This window comes from Mycteria americana, chromosome 2, assembly GCF_035582795.1.
Source record: "Mycteria americana isolate JAX WOST 10 ecotype Jacksonville Zoo and Gardens chromosome 2, USCA_MyAme_1.0, whole genome shotgun sequence".
Taxonomy (NCBI): domain Eukaryota; kingdom Metazoa; phylum Chordata; class Aves; order Ciconiiformes; family Ciconiidae; genus Mycteria; species Mycteria americana.
The window spans coordinates 118,662,568-118,690,086 of NC_134366.1; the positions used below are offsets into that span (position 1 = coordinate 118,662,568).

At 44.2% G+C, this 27,519-nt stretch overlaps 1 protein-coding gene across 3 annotated transcripts; it reads right to left on the minus strand.

The window, feature by feature from the left end:
• Positions 1-1,507: 1,507 nt before the first annotated feature.
• On the minus strand, positions 1,508-26,219 carry TWSG1 (twisted gastrulation BMP signaling modulator 1). 3 transcript variants are annotated; one of them, XM_075494377.1, is made up of 5 exons: positions 26,052-26,219; positions 23,740-23,867; positions 15,664-15,763; positions 11,072-11,338; positions 1,508-2,422 (listed from the first exon to the last, which is right to left on the minus strand). In XM_075494377.1, the coding sequence occupies exons 2-5, from the start codon at positions 23,860-23,862 to the stop codon at positions 2,241-2,243; spliced, it is 672 nt and encodes a 223-aa protein (XP_075350492.1). In that variant the 5' UTR covers positions 23,863-23,867; positions 26,052-26,219; the 3' UTR covers positions 1,508-2,240. The 3 variants fall into 3 exon arrangements, with proteins under 3 accessions (XP_075350492.1, XP_075350490.1, XP_075350491.1); XM_075494375.1 differs by having other exon boundaries at positions 23,740-23,905; positions 26,052-26,217; XM_075494376.1 differs by lacking the exon at positions 26,052-26,219 and adding an exon at positions 24,497-24,521 and having other exon boundaries at positions 23,740-23,905.
• Positions 26,220-27,519: the final 1,300 nt, after the last annotated feature.

Below are 27,519 nucleotides of genomic sequence, written 5' to 3' on the forward strand. Positions count from 1 at the left end.
TACAGCAAACTTTAGACAGCATCAGGAATTACAAAAAATAAGGCAAGCCCCAGAAAGTGTGCATCCTCACTACCTACCCTCAGGCCATTACACCGACAACCGTATTGACATGTTTGTGCCGTTCCCCACAGTGTTTCCTGGACATCTGTTCGGCCAGTCCCCCTTCCCTCCCGCTCCCCACCCTTGCTGTTGCCTTGACTTGACCTCACGCGCAGAGTGAAATTCTGGTGACATAAATGGAGACGGTGTCACAGATCCATGGGGCAGCAGGTGCCTGACCAGAAACACCAGCCCTGTTTTTTCCCCCCCAAGAAGATTCTGCCCTACTATAATGTTTCCAATAATTTAACACTGCAAAAATCTGAAGCGTGCTAATGACCTGTAGCAATGCTTACTATACGTCTCCTGTCTTGGTCAAGAACAATGATGCATCACCCTTCAACTAAAAACAGTCAGAGCTACTTTAACATATTCTTTCTCTCCATTCATTTTAAGAAACTCAAGCAGAAGAAAAGATAACGTCAATTGTCAAATATAGGAAGAGCAACTCCTTCATGATAAGCTAAGTTTTTCTATTCACGTCTATGATTTTTTTATTACTTAATTGCAAGTTTAAAGTATGAAGGTATTTGATAATCTCTAGTTCAAAACAATAAACATTCATCTTTCAAGTACTTCTTTATAGCTGAAAAAGAGACTGAAGAAAGTAACATTTCACAAGAGTAGGTTTTTTTTATTATTATTATTTCATTGTATTGGAAGAACTGTATCGTGAGAAAAAAAAAAGAAAAAACCATTCAGGCAAACTTTTCAACAAAATAAATTTAAAATGACTGCTTTCATTTGTACATGGTACAGATAGACAGGTGCGACTAGAAAACAGTTTAATTCCTCTAGACTGAAGTTAGTGAGAGAAACATGAATAGTCAAATTCTTTTTTTGTGTGCATATGCATATATGCATAAAAAAAAATTAAAGAAGTTAAAACCCACATCATTATAAATACCAAAAGCTGATTATTAACTACTCATACACTTTATTCTTGTACTTAGTACCATTATTAGTGGAGACCTAACTGGGTCATAGTAACTGCTACGTAACTGTCAACATATTAAAATTCTTACTTAGAAAAATGGACAAAATGTTCTAAACTCAGAACATCCTAATTTTGCCTTTGCAGACACATCTTCCCTTCTTCAGTGACAACATTTCATGGGGAAAAAACCCTGTATTTTGGAATAAATGTTCACAGCAAACTACTAAATGGGAACAGGCCTATTGCCAACTGCTCAACTGGTAACCCTGTACCACTTGCTAGTTCATGTCATTCCAGTCTTCTTTATTCATTTAGTCATTAAATCCATAATAACCTTTCATGTTTCCTTTACTGGACTGAACATTCAGGGAGTAAGCAACCCTAGAGCACAGTGCAAAAGGAGGGAGATGCAACTGCACTTAACAGCTTTATTTTGGTATCGAAGAGGAGACTGAAAAGATTTTTTTAAAGAAATACATAAATTATGCAACACAGGCCCCAATGTACTTATGAGAGCAGGGCAAATGAAACTTGGAAGAAAAGTGTCCCATACACAGTGTTTTGTTGGGCAGCCCTTCTAAGAAGTTAGGATTTTATCCATGACAGCCCATGCATTGACCTTGAAGAGAAAGCATGAATTTTTCTTTTTCCCCAAATACCATTTTCACAATAGAAGGCTAAGCTCAAAAGCTGGAAGGTAATAAAGTAAAAAAAAAAAAAACAAAACCAGAAACTAAAATCAAAAAAACCCAGCCCCTAAAGAACACCCCCTGCCCCCCAACATAGCAGCCATTTAATTATTTGTTGAACTTAGATGATGGGAATCTCATTACCATATTATTAAGGTTTCCCTACTCTAAACTACTAGATATAGTACTACATTCTGAAAACCAGTATAGTCAATACTTTCAAATCAAAGGAAAACAATCAGAACGGTGAGGATGAGCATGGCTGTACCATTCGAGCAGAAATAAAGAAAAATAAACTTAAAACATAGTGTTGAAACTTCTACTAGTTAGCCTTGCTTACATGAATTAAAAAAAAAAAAAGAAAAAAGTTTTCAGATTTTATACATCTTTTTTCAACCAGGTACATTTAATTGCAACCAGTAGGCACTCCACCAAAATGCAGTATTTGCAATCCCCATCTCTAACTGAGAGAGATTACTTTGGCGTCAGTATTGCTATATTACAATTTTCCTGCTTCAAAACATGCAGTTCATACATTTTACAGTTTTACTGCCATAGTCGATGCATTCTGGCCCAATACACTCACAGCAGGCGTTGTGAAACCATCGGTATTTGGATGCTCCCATGGACTCGCAAGAGATCTTGCACTGATGTATTGACATGCAGTCATCAAAATACACCACAGTACACATGTGTTCTAAACCAAGAGGGGGAAAAAATTTGGTTTAAAAGGTCTTAAAATATTTTTAAAGGTTAGTTAAAAATTAATTAAATGTGCAGCTTTTGAAGTAGGATTGCAAATCATCATGACTATGAGGCATAAAGAAAAAACAGGTGATAGTGAAAGCAGAGAGAAGAGACAGAGACCCAAGGTGAGATCTATCAACTCCAAGTTTTCAGTGTCTACAACTCAACCTGTTGTCTGCTCTACCTCTAGATTAATTTATTTTTATAGTCACAGGCAAGAATGGTTTTGTTGGGCTTTTTTGGTGTCCCACGGTTATGAGGGATACTTTTTAAAGTGTAAGCACGGGCTATGCCAAAATAAGAAACAAGCACGTGTCCTCTGAAGGTAATACCTTTATCACCAAGATACCACTTTCACAGTTGCCAGCAGTTACTATATGCTATCATTAAAAGGTTCAGTTTTAGAGAAGTTTTCTAAAAAGCACCAAAGCCCACTTATTTAAGTGTAAACATTTCGTCTCCCCCCACAACTCAACAATATTCTTAAACTACATTAAATCACAGAGCTAGAGAATCCTGTTTTCCTCAACTTGAAACTGCACACTTTTTTCTTCTTTTTATAGCAACTCCACCAGCTTTACTACTAAGATTAAGAAACCCCTTCTGCCTAAGCATCGACTTTATTCTTCTAACATCCATGCAATTACTTGAAATGCCATGAAGTTTGGTGTTGCAACCTCAAACTGGAGCTGAGGCATTCACCACAACTATAAAACAAAAACATCCCTCCCTGGTCTACTTCCAATTCTCCAAGCTAACAGATTCTACCAACTTTCTTCTGTGCTGACAGGGTGACTACACTGTAACTTTGTTCATCCTCCAAAGGATCTTGATTGCATCACGTTTACCCCCAAAGTAACTTGGCACACTTTGGGGAAAACACAACCGAAAGCTGTCTGCAAACACAAATGTCTCACTTGCACACATCAGACAGATTTGTCAGCGGGAGATGTCAAGGGGCTTTCTAGCCTATTACTGCTTATGGTGTGTGGATCCAGGAGAAACATACTGACCTACATTCCAAAGTGAATTAGAAAAATGTAATCCAAACATAAATGGTAAATCGAGACAGTGGGGTTTTTTTTGAATGATTATGGAGTATGGAGTAACCAAAGGACTCTTGGAGCAGTGTAGTTGTTAACCATAGCGTTTATTCAGTCTCTTATCTGTGAGTAAGTCTTGGGAGGCTGAAGTGCACCAGAACTCCCCTTCAAAACACTGGTGTCCCATAGATTAGCAACCTCAGTAGTATGCGTATCTCATGGCAAGCTCCTAAGGTGAGGTCCAAAGGTGAGTTGAGGCCAGCAAGGGTCTCCGTCACCCTACAAGCTGTCAGATCTATGCAGTCAGTTTCCCCAGCACCAACAACAGATGATCTCTGTGGGCGTGTGGCAAGGAACAGCACAACACAGAGGAGAGCACAATGTACCTGCCAGCTTTTCTGTGGACACGTCCTCCTCCTTGACATCCAGAAACCATGCCTACCCTTTTAAGAATTATCATTTGTCAAAACACGTATGAGGGAACCCTGATCACTGTCAAACTATTTTACTACTACGTAAACAGATGCAAAAGGGTCACAGGACATGCTGCCAGCCCACTGAAAGCAAGAGAGAATTAACAGCCTTGTTCAGGCTCTGAACTGACGTACACTTCTTGCAGACACCATATACAGTGCAACAGGCAATACGGATCTTGGGGAGGAAGTGCAGACCCATAGCTGAAGCAGTTTTCTGCTCCCAGGAAAGCTGTGCTGTGAGTAAAGCTGCAGTTGTCCAAGAAATCTTGGAGAACCTGATGTACTGCTGGGAATGTCAACAAAATACACTGTGGCTGTGGAAGTCCAGTCCCATTCTTGGCAATTCTATTTCTATGACTCTTTATAATAAAGCCTGAGGCACAGCAACCAGAGGAAGAGTTCTCAGAGAAAAAGACCTCTGCCTCAAACCAACCAACGTACCTACAGCTTCAGTAAGGATACTTTATTCACAGAGGTGAAAAGAGGAAAACAGAAGTGCATGCTATGGTAGCATGAGCAAAGAGTGACCACCCAGGTATACACCTGAAGTGCTCAGCCAAAGCTGAAAAGCGGTAGGGAGATGCAGCCACCACAGCCTCATAAGCAAGAATCTAGCAAGGTGCCACACAGCAGCTCCATCTTGTTACAGAGAACACACAAGGACTTGACAACATTTCATCACCAGCAACAAAAAACTAAGGTTGCCTGGGTCCCAAGAAGGAGCATACACCCTCCAATCTTAGGAGGCCCAGGCACTCCCAGGTATCTGTCCCCCTCACTCCTCCCAGGAGATTTTCAGTGGAAGAGTAGGGTGTGAAAAAGTAGAGATGAGTCTCCAGGCAATGTTCATCATGAGTTCTAAGCACCAGTGTCCCATCAGTCATCCAGTTCAGTGCTGGTGTGCAAGCACAGGAACCTTACAGAACCCTCTCTAAGAAGTATTCATACTCCTCATACCTTCTTGCTTAATCCCAGTTCGCTCCACTGATCTCTTTTTAGTAGTTTTCTTCTCAAGTTTGACTTTAAATGCCATAAGTAAGGTCAGTCTTAGAAGGTGTCAGCTGGAGGCACGCAGCCTCTGCCCCAAACCAGGTAATCCTGGCTAATCCAGAAAGATTTCTTGCTGCAAAATCAGCCTTTGAGATGTGATCTGCACCTGACTGACCCAGTCTCCAGATCAGCTTGAGAAGGCAAAATGACTCACGGCTCTCCCTAGATAGTAGTGAACAACCCTTTAAAGAAAGCAGAGTCCTCTCCAAAGGGTGGCCTGAAGTGCTAACTGCTATAATGTTGATCACTGCACTCCCACTTGCAGCGTGCAAAGGAAAGCCAGTAGGTCAGGAAAGACTGTCAGGAAGGTTGTGCACACTCTGAGGTGGGTTAGCTGCTCCTAGCATTTGCAGCCTGTCTTCACACCAGAGAATGACCAGTCCCGTCTGTGTTAGGGGATGCCTGCGTTCACCTTCGTGTTAGCCTCATCTGTGATAGTACCAGTTCAGAAGTTCTGGAGAAGCCCAATTCATCAGCTTATGCCTGCTGAAACTTGAAATAAACCTCTTGTGGAAGAAGAGCGTATGATTTCTAGGATGCAAAGATGAATGACACTGAACTACCTATGCCTGAAGTTCCTGTCTGCTGCTCGGTGGAATCCAACCAACGTATGCACTATGTTGGTGGCTCAGGACACAGGCACAGCCTGTGGAAAAGTAGGCTGTAACACAAAGAGCAGAGCACATGTACAGCAGCAGATAGGCACAACTGACAGTACCATCCCTAGAAAACCAAGCTCTGGTCCTCCTCCAGCAGCAGGATGTATAAAGCAGATAGCGGCTCTTACTGGCACCCCCTCCCAGCAGTCTCACCTCTGCTATTCCTCCGACAGCAGGGCTCCCTGTCCAGCCTTGGTCTACCCAAAGGCTGTCCTTCCCCTTTTACTCTTCCTCGTAGCAGAGGATGGCTACTCCCAGCTGTTCTTTTTTCTGTTTTCAGAGCAGCAGCATCCAGTTTTTAATGCACTGCTGAGAATCCCTATGGTAGTTCTGACCCACACAGAGGCACCACGTAGCTCTTCACTACGAAGACAACTTCTGCTTGGCCCTCTTTTCAAGCACCATCTCCTCAAAGGACTGAAATGCCCAAAGTGGCTCCCGCCCCATGAGGACCCACTCAGCCTGGCACGTTCCCTCTGTGCATCATGCCCTGGCTGGAGGCACATAAGCCTTTCTTCAGCAGTAGCACTGAGGTGCACTTGTGCACGAGTGAAGATATCTCCAGGGGGAAGGAGGCTGGAAGATGGGCAGCGCCAGACCCATAACTCTGGCAGAACCAGATGACAGCAGTCGGGCCTTGTGAGACTGGAGAGACTGGTCTCCTCGACCACTTTCCCAGGACCAAAACAGGAACCAAAGCCAGACCTCAACCTTATTAAGGTGGCAGCAACAACAAAGGACATTAATCTTGATTGACTGGAGCGTGGAGAAGAAAGTTTATTTCCACCTGCACACAAGCCAACAGGATTAGGTCCTAGAGGACCAGTCCAAAAATGCTGCAAAGGGGAGAGGACAGACTGTACACGGCAGTCCAGAGCCAGCAGTAGACCTGGCTCGTTCCCAGTAGCTCTCGTAAGCAGCTGGAGGACACGCTCCAAACCGTTTCTGAAGTCTTGCTCGCTCAGAGACTTGCCAGGTCCAAATGAGTCAGATTGGCCACGGTGCACTTTGTTCGTCATGGGACACTCCTGGTCCCCTCCTCAGCAGCATCTGTGTGCCCATGTAGATGCTGAATTACTGAAAGCAGGAGAGTTCCTCGCATCAAGCATTAAATCCCTCTTTATAGGCTGCAGAAACAGAGTTACACAGGGGAAAAAAAAAATACATAGCTACAGGCTCAGTTGGGATCCGGGAGAGTATTTAAATTGTTCCACAAACCTAATTACATAGTCATCACTTGGCTCCCTCAGTGTAGATAAAAAGGATATTACTTAGTGCAGTAACAACTCCTTCATTTGCATTTTGCCAATTTTCACACAGTAAGGACTACAGACTACAGGTGCAGGGAGGGAGAATGATGAAGCAGCATTCTTTTTTTTCCAGAACATGAGCTTCTCACCTTTTTTTCCCGCTCCAATTCATACTGAACGAAGGTTGTGTAGGAGAAACAACAATTAAGTCTAAATTCAAAATGACCAGACGAAATGGACTCACGTTTACATCAGGCTTTGCTATGACACTGTCTGTGCTGCAAGTAAGATCTGTATTGGTGCACTACAGAGGAATTTAGCAACTCGGAGAAGATAAAACAATTCAATTCTTGTAAGTGAAGGAAAAATGCCTATCTACAAGGTGAAAAAACTTTCCCAGTTAATGACAATTCCCTGTATACCACCTTTGAAGTTAAAGGTGCTATGTAAGTTCAGTTGTCTGCTGGTCTGTTTATTGGTAGCTCTAAAAGTACTTTAAAAAGGTGTCCATCCAGCAGCCATATCATTTTATGCTAATCAGAACTTACAAAAAGAAACATTTTTTTAAAAAAAGTCTTCCTAGAGTACCTATGGAGGTAGATGCCACCTTACTGGATTTCTAGCTCTCTTCTACCTGTCTGGCACTGGAGGGGAGCAGAAGCGCAGAGCAGACACCATCCCCTGTGTCACCAAGCACTGTAAGTCAGAAACCCTTAACTACAACACAGATTTTGTTTCATCAGTTGCCAAAAGATTATCTAGTTCCCCTCTCTCTCTCGCCAACATCCTGTCATCATCTGAAACAATTAAGCTTATTTAAATAATCTGAACTCGCAGTTCAGAGCTCTGAGGGTATCAGCTAAAAGTAAGGCAAAAAGAATAACGTATAAATGTAGCTCTAGATTAATAATCACAATCCTCTCTGAAGTAGCACTCAAAAGCCGATACAAAAAACTACAGCAGCTTTGGCAGCGCACGCATACTTTGGCAGCTAAAATGTTAAAAGTCAATTCGTAGGAGGAAAGGGAAGACACTCATTAAGATAGTAACAGGGAAGTTCAAGGTCTGGCGGCTGGGTTCGCAGCAGGCTGGGGCGAGAAAGGAATGCTTTATATCCCATCACACCCCACCTCCTCCCGGATCTACGGCCGCCCTCCCGGGGCCGGTGGCTTCACGCCACTCAGGCACAAAGCTCGCGGGTTCCCGTGGCTGGTGCTGCTTTTCCTGGCACTCATCCAGAACTGCATCGAGCAAGTCTGGCACCCTGGACCAGCTTAACGGCGATCCCTGCAGGAACGCGTGTTGAAATTAAAATCAGAACTGTGTTACGTGACATGACAAGGGGTATTTGTAGGCAGAGCCTTTCCAAATTTTGAGATGTATTTCAGAAGACAGCACTGAGACTACTGTCCCCTTACCAAAATCTACCTCTCATTAGCCCCTCTCCCTTTACAGGCAACGCAACAGGCTGCTGCCAGCACACCATGCTGGAGTGAAGCATGCAAGGAGCCACAGAAGAACCACAAAATGGAGGAGGCACAGCACTGTAAAGAAAACATAAAGCATCTGTGTTCCTGCTCACAGGAATATTCTTTCGAATCCCTCAACGTCACGGCTTTGAAGGCAACTGCTTAGCGAGTCACCTTAAGGACATCTCTGTTTGCAAGATCAGCCCTTAAGCCTAGCAGCATGTTTGGGGAGAGGGAAGGGGTAAAGAGATGGTCTTCAGTTTCTTCCGCTGCAGGCTATGCTTGTATTTACTGCAACTGAGCACGCACACATACACACGCACAGACCCACCCTCTGCTACAGTGGTTCTTCTAACACGTGCTAGCTTGTTAAACCACAGTGACTCGATTGTGTGACAGAACTTTGCATGGGCAGAAGCCATCAGACTCCAGAAACGTCCTGGGCTCCCTCTCTGTGCCCATGCTCCCTAGGCTCTTTGGCCCTTGATCTACTACCCCTCCACCTTTGGGTTACTGCACCCTCAATGAACTCATAAAAAAAAAAAAATTAAAAACAACGCTGCCCCATGGGTCACACAACATCCAGCACAAGAGGTGCAATTCCCCAGTTGTCCTCAATTCCACCATAACAAATATCAACTAACCAAGGCCAGCAGCCAACTTTTCTTTCCACCTTCTCCTGTTCTCACTGCTCAAATCATCCATGTTTTTATAAGCAAACTTTAATATGGCCTCTGAAAAAGCAGAGCACCACGAAGTTACCTACACTGTGACCAAGAAATGACAGACTCCTCAACAGGTTTACGTATCTAGATACTTAAAGTTCAGGATGTTGAAAGCCATTTTCTACCTTTTCCTGTTCTTCACTGATCACTAAGATGGAGGAGGCACAGCCAATGATTACAAGAACAGCTCTAACATTTATTTCTGTTCTAAACGTCTACTGAAGCCCGAAAACCAGTGGCATTTGGTAACTATTTCCAAATATAACTGTTGTTTTTGGACTGTCATCATTGCAGTGAAAACTCTCTCAAACTAATCTCGAATATGTTCTTAGTAAATGAAATGAAGGAGACTTTTGACCAAGAAAAAATTGCAGTGTTATGTATTTGTCTGTGTTGCTAAACTCAAAACTCCTCCACACCCTTGAGATGCAATGCAAATTCCAAGTTTAATCCAAAACTATCATTAGCCCATCCTGTTGGTATGGTAGTAAAGGACTGTCAGGGAACAGCCATCTGGGCTGCAGTACCTAAGTACAGTGGGATATATTCAAGATTGTTCCAAGCATAATTTTTTTTTCCCCAAGTATAATTTACATCTTTAAATACTGTAGTGTTTGCACACAGGGCTTTTTGTGGCTTGCCATTTAACATGGTTTTCTGCATCTTCCTCATAATGGCAAGCGAGTGTTTTAATAACGTCAAAGAAATATGAATGAGATGCTTTCTGACCATCTGGTTTCCCAGTTCTGGAATTAATTTATTTTTCTAACGTGCTTTAACCAAAGGAAATTAGAAAAGTTGCCATCATGGTCCCATTTAATCAACAGCAGTCCTACTCAGAAACGTAACTAGGTCAAAGGTTTACAGTGGTATGGAAACACAGCATGTCCATCAATTAGGCTATCTTTCATTGATAAGATAAAAGAGCCATCACAACAGCAACATATGGGGTTACGAATATTTAAAGTGTGTGTTGGGAAGGAAGCAAAGCATTAATTACACTAATAAAACAAATCAGATGCCCTTTTTTCCCTGTTAAGCAGCAACTTCACTATGAACTGTTTATGAGATTCTTTTAAGTCTGATGTAATGATTTGCAGGGAGAAGTATTTCAGGTTTAGTATGGAAACCAAGAAGCAGAGAGTATTTTTCTTATACCACTGTTGTCACTACCTCCAACTTCATCATCACCACCCCCCCCCCCCCCCCCAACAAACAGTATTCTGAAGTCTGTCCTCTAAACTTAAGGTTAAAATATAAAAAAACTTGATATAAAATAAGAGGAATGAGTCCGTAAGTTGAACCCCCACCCCCAAATTGCTTATTTTTAAGATTGTCTGTCACATATCCCTCCTCAACATAAAGAGCGATCTTGCTAATCTTACTCAGATTTACTATTAATCCTGGATTTCCTACAAACCATCCTTCTAAAGAGTTCAAGTTATGCCAGCTCAGATGAAGAAATAAATGTCTACTCCAGATACAATGGTTTATAGCACATGGCCTTCTCAAACCTCTGAAGCCATGCGTTTCAGTTGCCTACCTCTGCACTGATACCTGATTTGGATTCAGTTTTTGGTCTGTCCTGTCTCCTAAGCTACAGGTAACTGCTTCGAAGTCAAAGAACATACCGTGCCAGTGCACATGAAATAACATGAAGCATGCCACAGGAGGAATTATAGAGATAACAAACTCATGTGGTTCAGCATCTCCTAAGATCATTGGACACTTTAACACCATCTTCCATGTTCCTCAATACTTTTGCCTCACTCCTTTTGTTATGTTATGCTCAAAATTAGACTGAACTTTTCAGACCTTTTAATGGGAAAAGAAGAAGCGAGCAGACACAAGCACAGAAGATACACTGAGAAGCTTTCTGGAAGAGACGAGAGGAAATGCTAAGAATTTAAGACACTGTACTCATTACCTTTGTCACTAGAGTAAGGTGTGTGGACATTGTTGCTTGGAACAGAGACGTTCTGATGCTGTGGCTGGTTCACTGTTTCTAAAAAGGAAACAAGGTTCTCGTGGTGCGACAGTTCTTCTGCCACAGGGAAGGAAACGATATTCCAGTTCAGCTGAGTATCCCCTTCTGTCAGCGCCCGGAAAAGGGAAGGAATTGGTTCATGCAACTCCTCGACAGTGCTCTTGGATGTTGGAGGGGTGTCACTGTAATTGCGAGGATTGCACATACCTGCAGGGGAATGAAACAGTAAGTTACATGGAACTCCCTAAACTCTTCTCCTTGAAACAGGCGGGAATATTTAGAAAATTAAAATTGCTTTATTTGCTAAGCAGAACAGAGCCCTTTCATATATATCCCACTGTGAGCTCAACAGCAGAAGTGCCACCAAATACAGCAGGACGAGCTTTCCCTAACAGCAGGTTTCAGATCTCTGCAAACTTCCACAAAACACACCTGTGACTTGTGAGATCCAAGTGAAAAGAAAAACCTCATCTAAACAGCACTTTGCTTCCCTTTTTATGCTAGCATTACAGTTTAGAATATGAAGAGTTCAATGAAAGGTTTGTTTCCCCTGCAAAAAAGACAAAGCACAGTATAATCGATACTAGCATAAATCTGGAATGAAAGCTTACGAGAGAACAAAGATAGTATCTTGACAAGTCCTGAGGTACATGAAACTTGTGATCACAATTCAAGTACTTGATCTCATCCGCTGCAGCAGTGCACTAGATCTTTTTAGTTGTCTGCCAGAGATGCAAAGATCACTATTAGGAGGGAGCAAGAGTCTGAATTACTTTACCTGCACAGAGACAGCTGAGATGAACCTTGTTTTGCTACTCAGTTGGAGGGGTCACTACAGGCAAAATGCTTATTTCCAAGTTACCTCCTCCTTATTTTTCAAGGCCTTTTGTGGTACCTTTTTTGAAACCTTGTAATCTTTTTCCTCTTTGCCACTTCCTATGAAATATTTTTGTGATGCGTAATGCAGGTGCCAGTTTTTCATTATCCATTTAAACACTAACATTTATTACTAGCAATGAAACTGAAGGGGATCTTGATTTAATCTGAACATTGAAACAACCAAGATTAAAAAGAAAAGTTGTATCTGCATATCAGAAGCCATAAAACACTATTAGAAGTCACCTGGCAAGAGAGAGACAAATCCATTTTCCTCATGTACATCATTTTGGGTAGTTTCACAGACACAGTTTTAGACAGCTAAGAGCTGCCAAGCACACCAATCCTTAAAGTATCAAAGCAATATGGGACATAAATGTTCAAAGTCTACCTGCCCCACACAACCAGAGAAGCATCTCCTGCCCTGCAGATACATTAGAAATCCAGCTTCAGAAATTGTGTTTAACTAGAGCCTTACAAAACCCACAATCTTTTCAGTCTAAGTAGATGAATTTCCATAATGAACAAAACGGAGTGAAGTTAACCATGATGATTAGCATGAGATCTGGCAAATCTTAAGCAAGTGGTTAGCATTACCAGCATTTCATAATAGAACAACACGAGATAGTCTGCTCCTATAAAAAAGGTGAGCCAAGTATTAGGTCGGGGGGGGGGGGGAAGCCTCTCCTCCAAAGAACATCAGTTCACACTAAAAAAATAGTTCCACTTACGCAAACTTCCTACTGTAAACAGTTATTTTCCTACTCCTCTCAACTAGGTTTGTTCTTCACAGATGTTCCTGGACTCACTGTTTTAATCAAAAATTTCTATCACTGAATTATCACCTTTTAGTAAGCACTTGGAATATTCACCATACAATTGTAATAAAGGATGCCCACCTAAAATTTAATTAGGAAGATATCAAGCCAGGTAAGAGTTTCGTACACATACATCAAGAGACGTACACTTTAATTGATGTTATTCTATTAATACTGTGAAATGGAAACCAGTGAGCCTTTCTAGAGGGCCCCTCCGTCAGGCTGGATTCAGAAAATAAATTTAACTGATAAGAAGGACACAAAGGAAAAAAATAACATCAAGATTGTTTATCAAATTATTGCAGAATGTGGACAGTGTGTGTGCATATCAATCCAGTACGAAAATACTATCTTAAGATGGCACTGAGAAACCATTGCTCATAGTTTAATGGATAACTGCTCGTTCCACAAAGATCTTTCCCTCTTACTATTTTTTTAAAAGTATTTTAATTATAGTAATTATAATTTTATACTAGTTTTTGTAATACATTAGCTTTGGTTACAGCAAAAATAAGAAAGCTTAACTTAAGAGCAACTGGTAAGGAACAAACATGTCTATGTTACCGCTTTGGAAGCCAATGACTTAAGACAAAATTTGATAACCAGAATTTAAAATGTAACTATGCCATTATGCTAGAGCTAGGTCTCCTGCAACTGAAAGAAACACAAATATATTCAACTGCAACAAGCCATACGATAATCCTTTCAATTTAAGTATTTTTCCTTCTTTTGTGCCCTCCTCTTACAAATCTCTCACTACATATTGTTACTGAAAATCCAAGTTCCCTTCCAGCATCACAGTTCTTACATGGAGATTTTAGCCAGCCCACAGAGTTGTACACAGTCCCAATCCATCTTTCTTGGATGAGAAGATGCAGAAATGGGCTACTGAAATGATGGAAGCAGACAAGCCTTTCCATGAGGGACTAGAAGAGCTTAACCCACAAAGCTTAAAAAAAAACCCAGAGGAACTTGTTGTTGTTCTCCCTCCTCTAGTGTCTTTGTCCCTGTCAGAGAAGGGAGAGAAGATCCACACAAAACACAGGACAACAACTGACCACAAGTAAAATTAATGCTGGAAGGTAGGGGGTAATTCCTGACACCTCAGAACAGAAATGACCTGAAAGACATGACAACCTATCTGCTTTTACATTAGACGTGATCAGCTTATAAAGAGACTTAAATATCAGCTCAAGTATCAGCAAAGAACTGTCTCTAGGAAGCTGGGTATGGCATGCACTCCTGCTCCCTCATTTGAATAAGGCTACAGAAAGGATGACCCTACACTGAAGAGAAGAAGAATAGGACCATACCATACAACCAACAACGTCTGAGGCACCTGCAGGACCATCAGGAGATGTTTTAGTTTACTCAGTACTGGGAAACTGAACCTAAAACTTCGTTAACTTCAGTCCTGCATAACACGATGGGAAAGAGCAGCAGAACAGCGAGTAATCTGCAGATTCAGAAAAAAAAAAACCTGTGTGTGGACTCAGCTCTTTCTTCACTATCCCAAGAGGTAGTTTCTTCCTCTCCCTAGAGGAGATCAGCACACTAAGCCTTGCTTTCTACAGCAGATAATGGTTCTGAACTAGGGAAATAACCTACTATCCTATTCCCCACCCCTATGACTGAATGTGACAACAGCACACTTTAGTATTACATTACAAAAATCAAGAAGACACTGGAAGGGCAAAAGGGATGGGGGAAAAAAGGATATATATATTTCCCCCACACACACTTTTCAAGAAGCCCACTGAAAGATTTCAGATCAAATAGGAAAAACAAACTCCAAGGCCTATTTCTAAATTTATATCCTCCACAGGTGCAGGGGCTGAAAATACTTTATGCCAATGGGAAGAATCATACATGCGCAGGACCATGCCACTCCACTGCTTACTGAAAGACAGTAAAGCAAAGGTAAGCTAGCCAGAACCAAGCAAAAAGCAGGATGTCAGAAAGCATATTCACATCATGATGGAACAGGAGAAGCAATGGACTGCACTGAAAAGAAGCATTTTGAAGTTAATCGTCTTCATGAATTCAGAGAAGACCCACCCAGCCAGAGAAGCTGAGAGCAGGTACAACACTCAAGACGCATCCCTTTCATGGAAGCCAGGTGGATTTTGAATGGCAGCACAGAGAGACTTACAGCAACCACAGGAGGCTGAAGCTTTCAATACATTTAAAACAAGAGACGGAACTAGAATATATCCTTCTTAAGCAGGGGCACCATTCACTTGCAGAGATCTGGAAACTCTGAACACTACCTGTTAGTACTAATGCTGTTCTTGTTAAGACTGTAACCTAATCCTACAGTAAAAACTTGTATGCCTCTTTCTTACCCTCCACAAAGAGGTCTTTTTGCAAATAAAAGAACAATGAAAACGATGGGCCATGCTCATTTACTACCAGTCCCAAGGACTCACAAAGGAAGTCAAACCTAAAATTGTCCCTGTGCAGTATCTGTCAATCCACTCTACAGTTAGAAACCTCCATACAGCATCCAACCCCATGAAGCAGGTGCTGCATAGTTTCCTCAGCATGACAATTCAAAAAGGAGTTATGTTTTAGAGACAAAATTAAGAGTCAGTTACAATGACATTAACCAAGCAAAATCTGGACTACCACCACCCCCCACTCCATAGAGCAGACACAGCCTTCAAACGTTGGGTTCCCCACAGTAATTTATTCAGTACCCGCAGAATGAGCTGTAAGATGTTTAAAGCACAGATTCTGTCCTGATGTTTTACTTCTATTATAAGACTGTGAGCTCAGCATGTGGCAGGAGGAAGCAATTTAAAAAAAGAAGAAAATCCCAAAGAAATGCAAACTTACCAACACAGTCACAGCACTCATCCCAAAGTGTGCCCAGGCAGAGCATGCACTCCTTACAGCAGGAACAGTTCCCTTCCCCAGGGCGGCACTGACACAGCTCCTGAAAACAACAGAAACTCATTACACCACAGCAACCCCAGATGTAAAATGCTAACATGGCATAGCAATTCTTCTTCAAGCCACAGCTCAAATTACGGCATTAAAAAAGCTTAGTACACTAATACAGTGAGTAAGTGGTAAAACAGTTCCAGCCAAAGAACCAATCTTAGTTTACAAAAGGATCTTTTGCAAGTTTTTTTTTTTTTTTTTTTTAAAAGGTGAAATTCTAAAGACAAATCCGAAGTCAGCATTTAAAAGAGAAAATAAATCCTATTCATGGGAAAGGTGTGTGCACTTCTATGTATGCCTGAATCTACAAGTTCATTGAATGTTTTTCCCATCACAACAGGAAATTCAAAGAAGGTTTCTTTATATATAAATAGTGCGCATACATTATAATTTAGTTAAAAAAGGAAGCTACTATAAGCAGCATGTGCATACTCAAGAAGATACATGATGCCTACCATCACACCTATTCGTGGATTCTAAAAGGAACTTACTTGGTTAAGTTGTCTGACCACAGGATTTTGTGCATCTCTGAATGCTTGTTACACATTGCTCCCCATTTGCAATATTAGTGACCAGATTATTTCCCCCCCCCGCCCCCCCCCAGGTCCAGCTGATTCATTTTTGCTATTATGAAAACAACCCTCTCCCTCCTCCCCCCCTAGTCGACACCTTGGGATACTTCCAGCACTCCTGGAGCCTCTAGAAGGTGAAATGGATGCACATGCATTTTTCTTTAAATGTTATTAAGCTAGAAAAACGGAAAAGGCGTGGAAGCAAGAAGACAAACCTTTATCCTCATGTTACCTAAACCTGAAGGTGCTGGTTTAGCAGTCCTACTGAAGACACTACACTTGTGGACCTCAAAGCATTGAAATAGCCTACAGGGATGAAGGAAATCTAAAACCGAGGTGGTCTCCTTCCCTCTATCTCAAATCTGTACTAGTAATTCCAGTTCAGCCTAAAGACCATGGCTACATGCTGATAATATACAGGCTTGAATTACGCCGTAGCGTAAAACGTGGACAGTCAAGAAGTCACATTTGGTTGTCCTGTCTAAGAATTTGGTTTTGATGACGTCTGTCTAACTATCACGTTACGCACAACTGGTGAGAAAATAAAATCCCGTTACTGGAAACACTGACCACAGGATCCCTCCCACCCCCAGCTTTACTGGAAAAGCCATCGGCAAATCTCTGCTACGCACTGCACCAGGGAGAAGATGATGTCCATCCCCACTCTTTGATCCCGTTCTCCAGAGGCAGGGGAGGGACACACCGCAGCGTGGTCGGGAGACACACGTGGACAGGAGGGAAGGGCAAGAAGGTGGTTTGGCATGAAATTCCCCCAACCTGGAGTCACCACTCAAGGCTCCACCCTAGGTAACCACAGCTGGGTCAAGGATACCTCTCCTGACAGGCAGACACAATCACCACCTGCAATGTCTTTTTGCAGCACCTTGGGAAGAAGCCGAGGGGGCAAAACTCCACTTTAAGTAATTCTTTGCCTGCTATTGTTAAGAAGCATCAGGTAGGGAAGAAAGGAGGCACTTTTACACCAAACGTCAGGAGTGCATTTGCTAGGCAAGGCAAGGCGCAGAGATGCACCCGATCGCGTACGACCCCTGTTCTCTCTTCATTCTACAACACTGGCAACTGCAAATGTCCGCAGCCTGTTGAGCTGCACAGGGATCACCCCCCTCTTGCACCAACTCATGTGTGCCCACAGAAGACCGAAGAAGGCATTTCAGAGGGCGAGGCCAGAGTGAGATCCGGCTGGGGACAGGGCTTGAGAATACAGCGAATGAAGCTGCAGGGCTCCCAGTTCCGGACAAAACCTGAACCAACCCCCAAACCTGCTGCAGACATGCTACGATGTATTAATGCAGTATAAATGCATTGATCTGTTATTTTTTCATTCACTTCATCCCAGATCACAAATCTTCTTGAAGCCAGCAAAGAAACAAAATTCACGAACTACTGCATGTTCTACGTAATGCTGAGAAATGCTGTAGCCTGCACAGTTTAACGTGAACTGCTTGCCCTGCTGAGTGATCGAGCGTGAACTCTGGCTCTACATGCATTTTTGCAATATGCAGCCTTAGTAAGTCTTGAATTTTTATTTACAGAGTGGAAAACTACCAAGATTTTTTACTTTTTCATCCTCAAAGTTTATTAATGTCACCTACTACTATGCTGTTTCAAAGTGAAAGATGAAAAACAGGCTCATAAATAAAATATACAATTTTTTCCACAAGAGAAGACACCACAAACTTAGAAAGATGACTTATGTGAATGAATGACACATTTCTAAAATATCTATCCTACCATTTGATAAACAGATTGTGTCAGCCTTGAGAATAAAAAGCCTGAATAAAACACCTTTAAAAACAACCATCAGTAAAATACCTCTACCATGGCCAGAGAATAATATTAATACATATTAGCATTAAAAATATCCTATATGTTTGTTCTTGAACAGTAAAACTGGAGAAACAATGTTATACTTATTAAAGACATTGCAACACCAACAAGCCAGTATGTGGGAGGAGGCAATTCTCTGTAAACTATTAAATGTAACGTATGAATCAAAGCCAGAAAATTCACTAAATTTAAGTTGTTTTGGTTTTATAGATTGCACTGTGTGAGTCCAAGAAGAGTATTCTCACTGAATTAAATGTAACCTTAAATTATACATTTGCAACGTAATAAAAAAACTTCTGCTTAGCTTTGATATGTGTAAGCACTAGCTTGGGATAGCATCACTATACCTACCAGTATTTTAACAACTTTCTTTTTATAGGAAGGGCTTATGAGCAGAGTAATTTTTAATTTTATTTTCTATTTTTATTGTTTACCTTTTTTTTTTTTTTTTTTAGCTTGGAGGGGGAGGAGGGAAGAAAGAGCAACCTGATCAGTCTTCTGCACAGTTCTCCAGCTCCCCCCTTCTCAGAGTTCATCTGTCTCTTCAGGGCAATAACTGTATGCTTTTCTATATATGTGTTTGCACGTACGTGGTTTCCTTAACCACTCTTGAGTCCTTCTGCCTGACTCATCCACACTGGATACTTGTACAGGATACATCTTTTTAAAAGAATGCTTACATGAGACGTGGGTGAAGTGAGGCAGAATGAGAAACGTTCCTTGTTGATAGCTGGGGGTGGTGAGGCGTCAGTGGAAGAAAATATTACTCATAAGTCAACTTGGCAACTTCCCAAGCTGAACTACTGAAGGTGCATCGGAGAATGTATTTTGCTAAGCAAGAAATAAGCCTCTCAGTCTAAAAATACAGCATTAAATAGGAAGCAGGCACATTTGTACAATAACGATACTGCTGCTCCAGAGAGCAACTAAGATTTTTATAAAGTATTTAACATCTGCATTTTTTCAAAACTTTCTCGAAATGACAGAGACTATTTTCTCAGTGCAGTGAAAAACAGGACCTGAAGGCATTGGCAACATCTTTGCAAACTGGAAGGGGGAATGAAAGAAGAAGAGCTAATGTTTTTTCCTAGAACAGTTTAATAACAGAAAATCTCCTGGAAGCAAACCAGCCAGAACTGTTTTGTTAACCCAACTGCGTTACGTACTACAGTTACAACATACACACTAAAAGTAATTTTTAGATGCCTAAGCCCTAAAGTTAAGGAGTGGTGTTTATATCATACCACAGGGCTAAAAAGTCTTGGAAATCCTTTCAAGCTGACAAGTTTGTACACAAGATTAACAGGAGGTGAAGACAAAGATGAAGAGAGATTTTAATCTGAATGATACCGCACCAGCCACGGTGACTGCAGGCATGTAGCGTTCGGAAGAGAAAACTCTGCATTCTCCAGAAAACAGCCCCTCTGAAAGATCTGCAATCCATGCCTGAACTATAGCACCGTCTGTCTCCTAAATACAGCAGTAGCTTAAAGAGCTGTTGCAGATGAGACAGCAAAGCTCGGCTTCCAGCACAACACGACGTACCACCGAAGCCTGACTACTGCAAGTAGCTCTGCATCGCAAGAGCCAGCCTGGGACTCGCCTCAAACCCGTTTGCTATGAACAATTGTGGGAACGTCCCATCCTAGAGGTTTCTGCCCTCAAGGATTTCCTCCATGTTGCGAGGACACAATATACGCCTCCGCTCCGCCCAGCGAGCGTAACTGGCCTTCTCATCTCCTCCACACATGGAAACATCAAAACAACCCATGCGTCCAAGTCAACAACAGATGTGCTAGAATAAATACTGCAATACACACATCGTGTGCAACCAGGGCTTGGTGGTCTACCTGAAAAGCAAGGTAACAGTCAGTTACTGACTTCAACGCCCCAATCCCAGGGACATGGGAAGGCGCTACATCCAAAGCCTTCAACGGAACTAATTTTGTGGTCCCACTCTGCCTACACTGCCAAGTCTTATCCACAACTCCTTCAACAACTGCAGGAAGCCACAAAGTTTTTTTGCAGAGGCTAAGCTTATGGAGAGATGCCTGAAGCTGTTTTCTTGCAAGTCTTTGCTTACAGAAAAATAAGAAGTGGACTACGAGAGCACCAATGAAGCTAGAGCCTCAAGATGTAAAAGGAAAGCTGAATGCATGCGAGTTGTTGATCTCACGCTCTGTTCTGGAGCTAACAAAATAAATATTTATGTAGGGACCACCCTTAAGCAGAGCAGCTCCTAAGGAGTGGCAGCAATGACTGTACTGACTTCTAGCCATGCTGGCAAAAATATTTATGTTAACTGTATGCTTTTTGAGAGAGTAGGTCTTTTGTCTCGTTATGTCTCTAAGACAGGCTGCCTCACTTTCTGCACACAGATGCAGATGACAAACATTCACATTCTGTTTGCTCCCCCAGTTGTCTCCGAGCGACATTATCTTGGTTTCAAGCCACAGATTTTGTCAAACTAGAACAGTTATAAAAATAGGTTAGGGAAAAATGTCATGCAATAGTCAAGCAAACTCACTCAACACAGTAATTTATTTTTAAGGTCAGATTTCTCCAGAAGGAAGAGTTTGGAGGGGTAAAAAAATACATGGATATACTCTACTTGTATGCCTACCCAAGAAATAACATGCACTTCACAGAGCAGTGCAGCGCTTCTGCCACAACAGTGCTGAAGATTTAAATTTTAAAAAAAGCCAAGAAGAAAGATGACAATTGCTTTAAGTCAAAGCTTTAGGAGTCTTCATATCCACAATAAGACTAGTCTGACCTGATCTGCTCTTCTATAAAGAATGAATACTGACTGGTATGTCAGGCCTGTTCGCAGGAAGAGAGCAGCCAGACCATGAAAATGAACAGCGGCATTCCCCCTAGTTGTACGCAATTCACATGGCCTGGGTTACTTTAAGGTCTCGGAGAATTGCATCCAATTTCGATTTCAGGGAAACGCTTTAAAAAGGGATTTCACATCACCTGTACAAAGTAAAGAGAGAACACACCTACAACAAGTAAAGCAGTACAGGGGTCTCTTTGCATGCAGAGGGCTGTGTCACTACAGACATGCCAACATAACCCAAGTAAAGCACAGTCGTGTGAGCCACCTCCACGCAGCACTGAACCTCAGCCGTCTTACTCCCAGCCGAGGAAGGACTCCAGTAGCATCAGCTCCACTCTATTCAGACTAGCTCGTAAAACCAAAGTTTAAATGCTGGGTGTCTCAAGCTTGACTCTGATAAAAGGTAAGTGGGAGGGAGATGTCTGTACTTTTATGGATGGTGGACTCCCTTAGGGGTAGAGGAAAAGGAGACAATAAATCTTCCCTGTTTTTCCCTTCATCCCCATTCATCTGGACCAACCGCTTTCTCCTGAATATGTATCGACATATCTGTACCACTGTGCTTACTATTTAAGTGCCTCGTACATCCAGTGCCACAACTGGCATCTTACTTTTTAAAGGTTTCAAGCCCAGAGGTGACATGAAAAAATGCAAAAGGAACTTTTAAGTGCATCAGTTTGTCACAGTGCACAATGCCCAAAGTAGCAGCAAAAACAGACATTGTCTTTGAAAATGTAAAAGTCAAAAGCCTCTTGCTTGCTCCCATATTTAACAAATCTACAGACCACAGCTGAGTTAGAAGCAAGAGCAATTTATTTTTTTTTTTCCTTTTTATTTTTTTTTAAAGCAATGGCAGTGCAGAAGCCAGAAAGAAGACAGTTCAGCCTACAGTCAGTCTTCATTCCACAGGATGGATTCAAGAATCTGGCAGGTATTTTTATTTGTAAAGCAGGCAAATTTTATACGGAAGTCAATGAAATGCAGTAAACATGGAAATGCCTCACGCCACTTCTGCATCACTTTTCAGACTGTGATCATACATTTACAGTAAACATACTAGCACATTATCAGCATATTATATTTGTGCTCTCTGCTTTTGCATTTCCCATCTACAAAGAGGCAGTAAGAAATGTTTTCTTTTAAAGAAGCTGCAACTGACCCCACAATTTTAGAAGGATGTGAAGGTCCTTGAATGAGTCCAGAGGAGGGCAACAAAGCTGGCAAAAGGGCTGGAAGGCATGTCCTGTGAGCAGCGGCTGAGGACTTTGGGCTTGTCTGGTTTGGAGAAGAGGATGCTGAGGGGTGACCTCATTGCTGTCTACAGCTTCCTGAGGAGGGCACATGGAGAGGGAGGTGCTGATCTCTTCTCCCTGGTACCCAGTGATAGGATGCATGGGAATGGTTCAAAGCTGCACCAGGGGAGGTTCAGGATGGACATAGGAAACATTCCTTTACTGAGAGGGTGGTCAAACACTGGAACAGGCTTCCTAGAGAGGTGGTCGATGCCCCAAGCCTGTCAGCTTTTAAGAGGCATTTGGACAATGCCCTTAACAACATGCTTTAACTTTTGGTCAGCCATGAAGTGGTCAGGCAGTTGGACTAGATGATTGTTGCAGGTCACTTCCAACTTAAATAGTCTATTCTATTCTATTCTGACCACATAATGGCTCCTTTTTTTCCAATGTGAAGTCAAAAAGCATGCTTAATACACCATCAGTAAATAAAGACTTGGTAGATACCAGAACTGCCTGCAATTCTGCTACAAAAGGCGCTTTCATTCTGCTGCGCTCCATGCCTCTTAACTCCTGCTATAAGAAGAGCAACCTGGTCTCAGCCCGTTTCTTTCACTGTGTGGACATTACAGTGAGTCAAATGCAGCAGCTGCATTTGAGTTTAACATCCATTGCCTACAAGTTCAACTTGAAGTGCGTTTTTGTTTGGGTTTTTTTGGGTTTGTTGGTTTTTCTAAGGTAGACGTGCATGCTTTCAGAGCTTGCTCATTACCATTAGTAGCCATAGGTCCCTCCTGATCAAAAAGCTTTTCCAAATGGACCTCAGGACCCTAAGACAAGTTAGGTCCCTACTCGTGTTAGTTCTCTCGTGTGAGTTTTTAGGCATCTTTTCATTGACTGTACAAACCTGTACAGTGGAGAGCATCAGGAGAGCATCAGGCATCAACTACTGACCCTCTGCCTGGGCTGGGTGAGTTAAGAAAGTGGACAGATTGCAAGTTAAGGGGAACAGATAAGGTGAACATCTCAAACAGATATGGAAACATTGTAAGCACATTTGAACTGCTGGTATTGCAGATATCTTTTAAAAAAAGCAATTGTTGCCCACAGAAACCTTTCTAATAAAATGTCTGTTTTAAATTGCTGCTTGTTCATAATATCACTAATAAAGGAGAGACTGAAAACTAACAACGTCACTGGTAGCGGCTTCTAACAATAACCCAGCAATCATAATCCTTGACTTGAAAATGTTTCCATTAAAAAAAGAAACATGCCCAAATACACATGCACTTACGTATAAAACAGTTGTTAATCTGAATTTACATGTGCAGGAGACTGTAATTAACTTCTTTAAAAAAAACCCCACTATTTAACATAAAATACCAGTTATTTTTATCACTGGATCTTTTCAAGTTACAGCTTCAGAACTGTTTCTTAAACGCTTAAAAGCAAATAAAGCAAACACGACCCGTACCTGTATCAGACATTTACTGACGTCGCTGGCACAGAGCGCCTTATTGCAGCCTGTTGATGACTGGATCCACAGCAGGAACAGAAGGAGAGTGACTGTGGGCGCCGTGACGTACTGCGACCTCATGTTTCCTGCAGGTGAGCAATTTTCACAAGTACTTCAACCAGCACTGAAATAAAAACCAGCAACTGAAAAGGCTATTGGAACACAAGTTAAATCCTACCTCCCTTCCCCCTTGCAACTCCTTCAATAAGGATTAATATTTTGGGGGGGAAGGAAAAAAAAAAAAAAACCCACGTCAAATAGGGGTGCTTTGCAACAAACCCAACCCCTCCTCCCCCAGCTAACTTGTTTATTTGAAGCTTTCTGCTATTGCACCTTTGGATTAAAACTGCAATAAACTTAAGGTGAACAATCTCGAGTTTGCAATATCAAATATGATAGCCTATAAGCAGTGACGATAAAAAAATGCCTCAGAAGAGAAAACCCACCAATAAAGACCTAATTCTATAAATGCATAAAGCAGACAGGTTTCATGTAGTATCTCCTCAGGCTAAAGGTAGGCATAGGTGTCTAGGACCAAAGCCATACAGCACCGTTTTACGATGTGGAAGGTAAGTTGCCGTGTCCTTTAATGTAGACAGACAGTTGTTTTCATACCGACAGTTAGATGTCACATACGCTTTTAATTCAATCCTAAAGTTGTTAACTTCTTTTTTAAAAAAAAAAATACAGAGACCAACAATTAAAAAAAAAGTACGGGAGACTTTGAACGATGTGCTTTCAAGAGCTACGCAAGTGACTGAAGTGAACCGGAGACGAGCATCTGCTACTTCAAACAGACAGAGCCGGGTTTGTTCAAAGCATTCCACCTTTCTCCCTTTGTGAAATCCCAGCTTCTCGGCAGGTGGTATTTGTTACAAATACAGCATGATTAGCAGTGTGCCAGTGAGTTCTTGTGCTTAGCATGCGAACCCAGTCAAAAGAGGACCCTGTTGCACTAGGCACCGTACCAATATATAATAAAAGGCAGCCCATGTTTGGGCAAGCTTACAATGAGCCTGTATTGTTCTTGTAAGAGGGGGAAAAAAAAAGTTAATGGGGCACTGGATTTCTTTCTTTCGGTATCTAGAAATGTTTTTCTGCTTTATGAACTAAAAACCCAACACTCTCAATTAGCAATATCCAAACATAAAAAAGTAGAAAAACAAGCCAACGTGTAAATATGGCACAATCTGGGCATTTAAAGCCTGTGTCAGATTAGTCTTTCTTACAATGCTTATTAAATGCTTCTGAATCTCCCCGCGTTGGGCGCACCGCCATCTCTACCCATGCAGGATTGGGAGGGACCCTCCCCGCAACACCCGGGGGCACGCAGGGAGAACGCGGGAGCTTTCCCCTCAGAAGGGGGTCACCGCTTACTCTCCCTGCGCCCCACTGCGAAGAAAGTTTCCCTTAAAGTAGAGGCGGTCCAAAGCCAACCCCATCGGGGGTTGCACTCCGGTGGGCCAGGCGCAGAAGCCAAGGCAGGCACGATGCCTGGCTAGACGAGCGATCCGGGCGTGTTCTAACACCGCACCGCAGCGTGTCGACAACGGGCCGTGCTGGGCTGTTGTATAAAAGGCTCCTGAGGAGCGGAGCCGGAGCGATGCCATTTCCACGAGCACGGGCTGACCGCGTCCGTACCCCTTCCCCAGGCTCCCCCCACCCCTGCATTTTCGTTTCACCGACCGCCGCGTCCCGAAACTTTTATAAGGCATCTCCCCCGTCCCCCCCAGAGCACGACCCCTGCCCGCCGCCCCTCCGCTCCCGCAGCCCGCCCCGGCCCCCCCCCCCAGCCCGGCTCAGCATCGCTCTCCCGCAGCGGCGGGCTCACCCCCGGGGCGGAAAAGACCCAAAAAACCCCTCCGGCCGACCAACCCGCGCTCGGCTCCCCCTCCCCGCCGAGGCTCCCCGCCGCCTCCCGGGAGGCCCCGGCCCCAAAGATGGCACTGCCAGCGGCCGGGGAGGCCGGTGACAGGGAGCGCACCCCCCTGCCGAAGCGGCCCGGGGCAGGCGGGGCCCCGCACGGGGAGCGCCGCCGAAGGCCGCCCCTCCCGGCGGCGGGGGGCCCGGCCTCCTCCTCCTCCTCCTCCTCCGGCAGGCAGGCAGCGGGGAGGCTGCGCCAAGCCGCACCGAAACTTTCCTTCCACAAAGAAGCAGCCGCGGCACCGCCGCCGCCGCCTCCTCCTCCCCGACCACCGGCTCCATCCCGCCGGCGCCTCCGCCCGCCCCTCTCCCTCCGCGCCCCCCCGCTCCGCCGGCGGCTGGCTCACCGGACGGCGCCGCGGGCCGGGCACCCCCCGCTCCGCCGGCGGCTCTCGCTGCTCCGGAGGCGGCGGCGGCAGCAGCGACCGCGCGCCTCGGCCCGCTGCTCCCCCCTCGGCCGCAGGCAGCGCGGAGGCGGCGGCGCGGCCTCGCATCGCCCCGCCTCGGGGCACCGTCAGGCGCCAGGACCCTCCCCCCGCCGCCGGCAGCGCGCCCCGGGACCCCCCGCCCCGGCGGGCGGCGGCTGCGCGGAGCGGGGCGGGGCGGGACGGGGGCGAGGCAGGAGCCGGCGGCGGGGAGCTTCGTGCTCGCCCCTGCCTAGCGGGACGGGGGCGGAGGAGGCTGCCTGTGGAGGGGCTGCGGCGGGAGCGCGCTTCTTCCGGGGTGAACGGCTGAACGCCCCCCTCCCCACCCGAGTGCGAGCAGGGAAAAACGCGGAGGTCTTGCGGGGGGAAAAGTCAGCCCAGGGGAGCTGGGAAGGGAGGAGCAGGGCGCAGGGGTTTCGCCGGGTGGCTGCTGCGGGGAGGGGAAGGGAGGAGAGGGCGCCTGCGGAAGCACCCCCGCACCGGAGGGCTGCGGGCAGGGCGTGAGGAAGAAGGAAGGGCACGGGGGGGGGGGGGGACCGCCGGTGGGAGCAAGCGGGCTTTGCCGCTGGAGGCAGCCTGCTGAAGCGCCGAAGAGGAACTCGAGCCTTGCGACAGATGAGCAGAAGCTGTCCTGAGAAAAGAGCCGGCGGCGGGCGGCTGCGCCCCGCCGAGCAGGTGGCGCGGAAAGCCCCGCGGCCGCAGGCAGCCCGGGGGAGGGCAGGGGCAGCCCTTGAGGAGGAAGGGACCCTGGGCTTTCGGGCAGCCTCGCCCAGGATCTCAAAAACACTGCTGCGCGGCTGGTTCCTCGTCCTGCGTGCCAAGCTCATCCCACAGAGTAAACTTGCAAAGAAAATACATGACCGGAACAAACCCTGGATTCAAATCGGAGAAGGCAGGAGATCATTGTCTAAGGGACTGAAACATTTGGACAGTCCCCTTTCTTTGAGTAACTAAATTTTTACTAAGTTGCAATTCAAAAAAACCCGAAAGTCTGTTTCACAGACCCCGATAATAGGATATCATCTCTCCTTTGTAAAGAAAACGCAGGCTAACCCTACGAAACATCTGCCTTCACATCTCCTTATAAGATAGGATACTGCCAAAATATTTTTAAATTATCACAAAGATGTTTCTGCTGATACTTCCAGAGGATGAACTTTGTTTTACAGTATACACACTTGAACCCCCCCTCCTCCCAGCCCTGCGAGGCCCGTGGGGCTGTTGTACTGCCATGCGGGGCGCAGAACTGCCGTGGCACCCCAATGCTGCCCTGCTCCCCGGTTTGTTACAGCTGGTGCTCCGGCAGACTCCGACCCCCTCGCTCTCTCTGCACACACACCAAGGTACCACTGTGTGACTGCACCAAGCTCCAGCTGTAAATCTGCCCAGT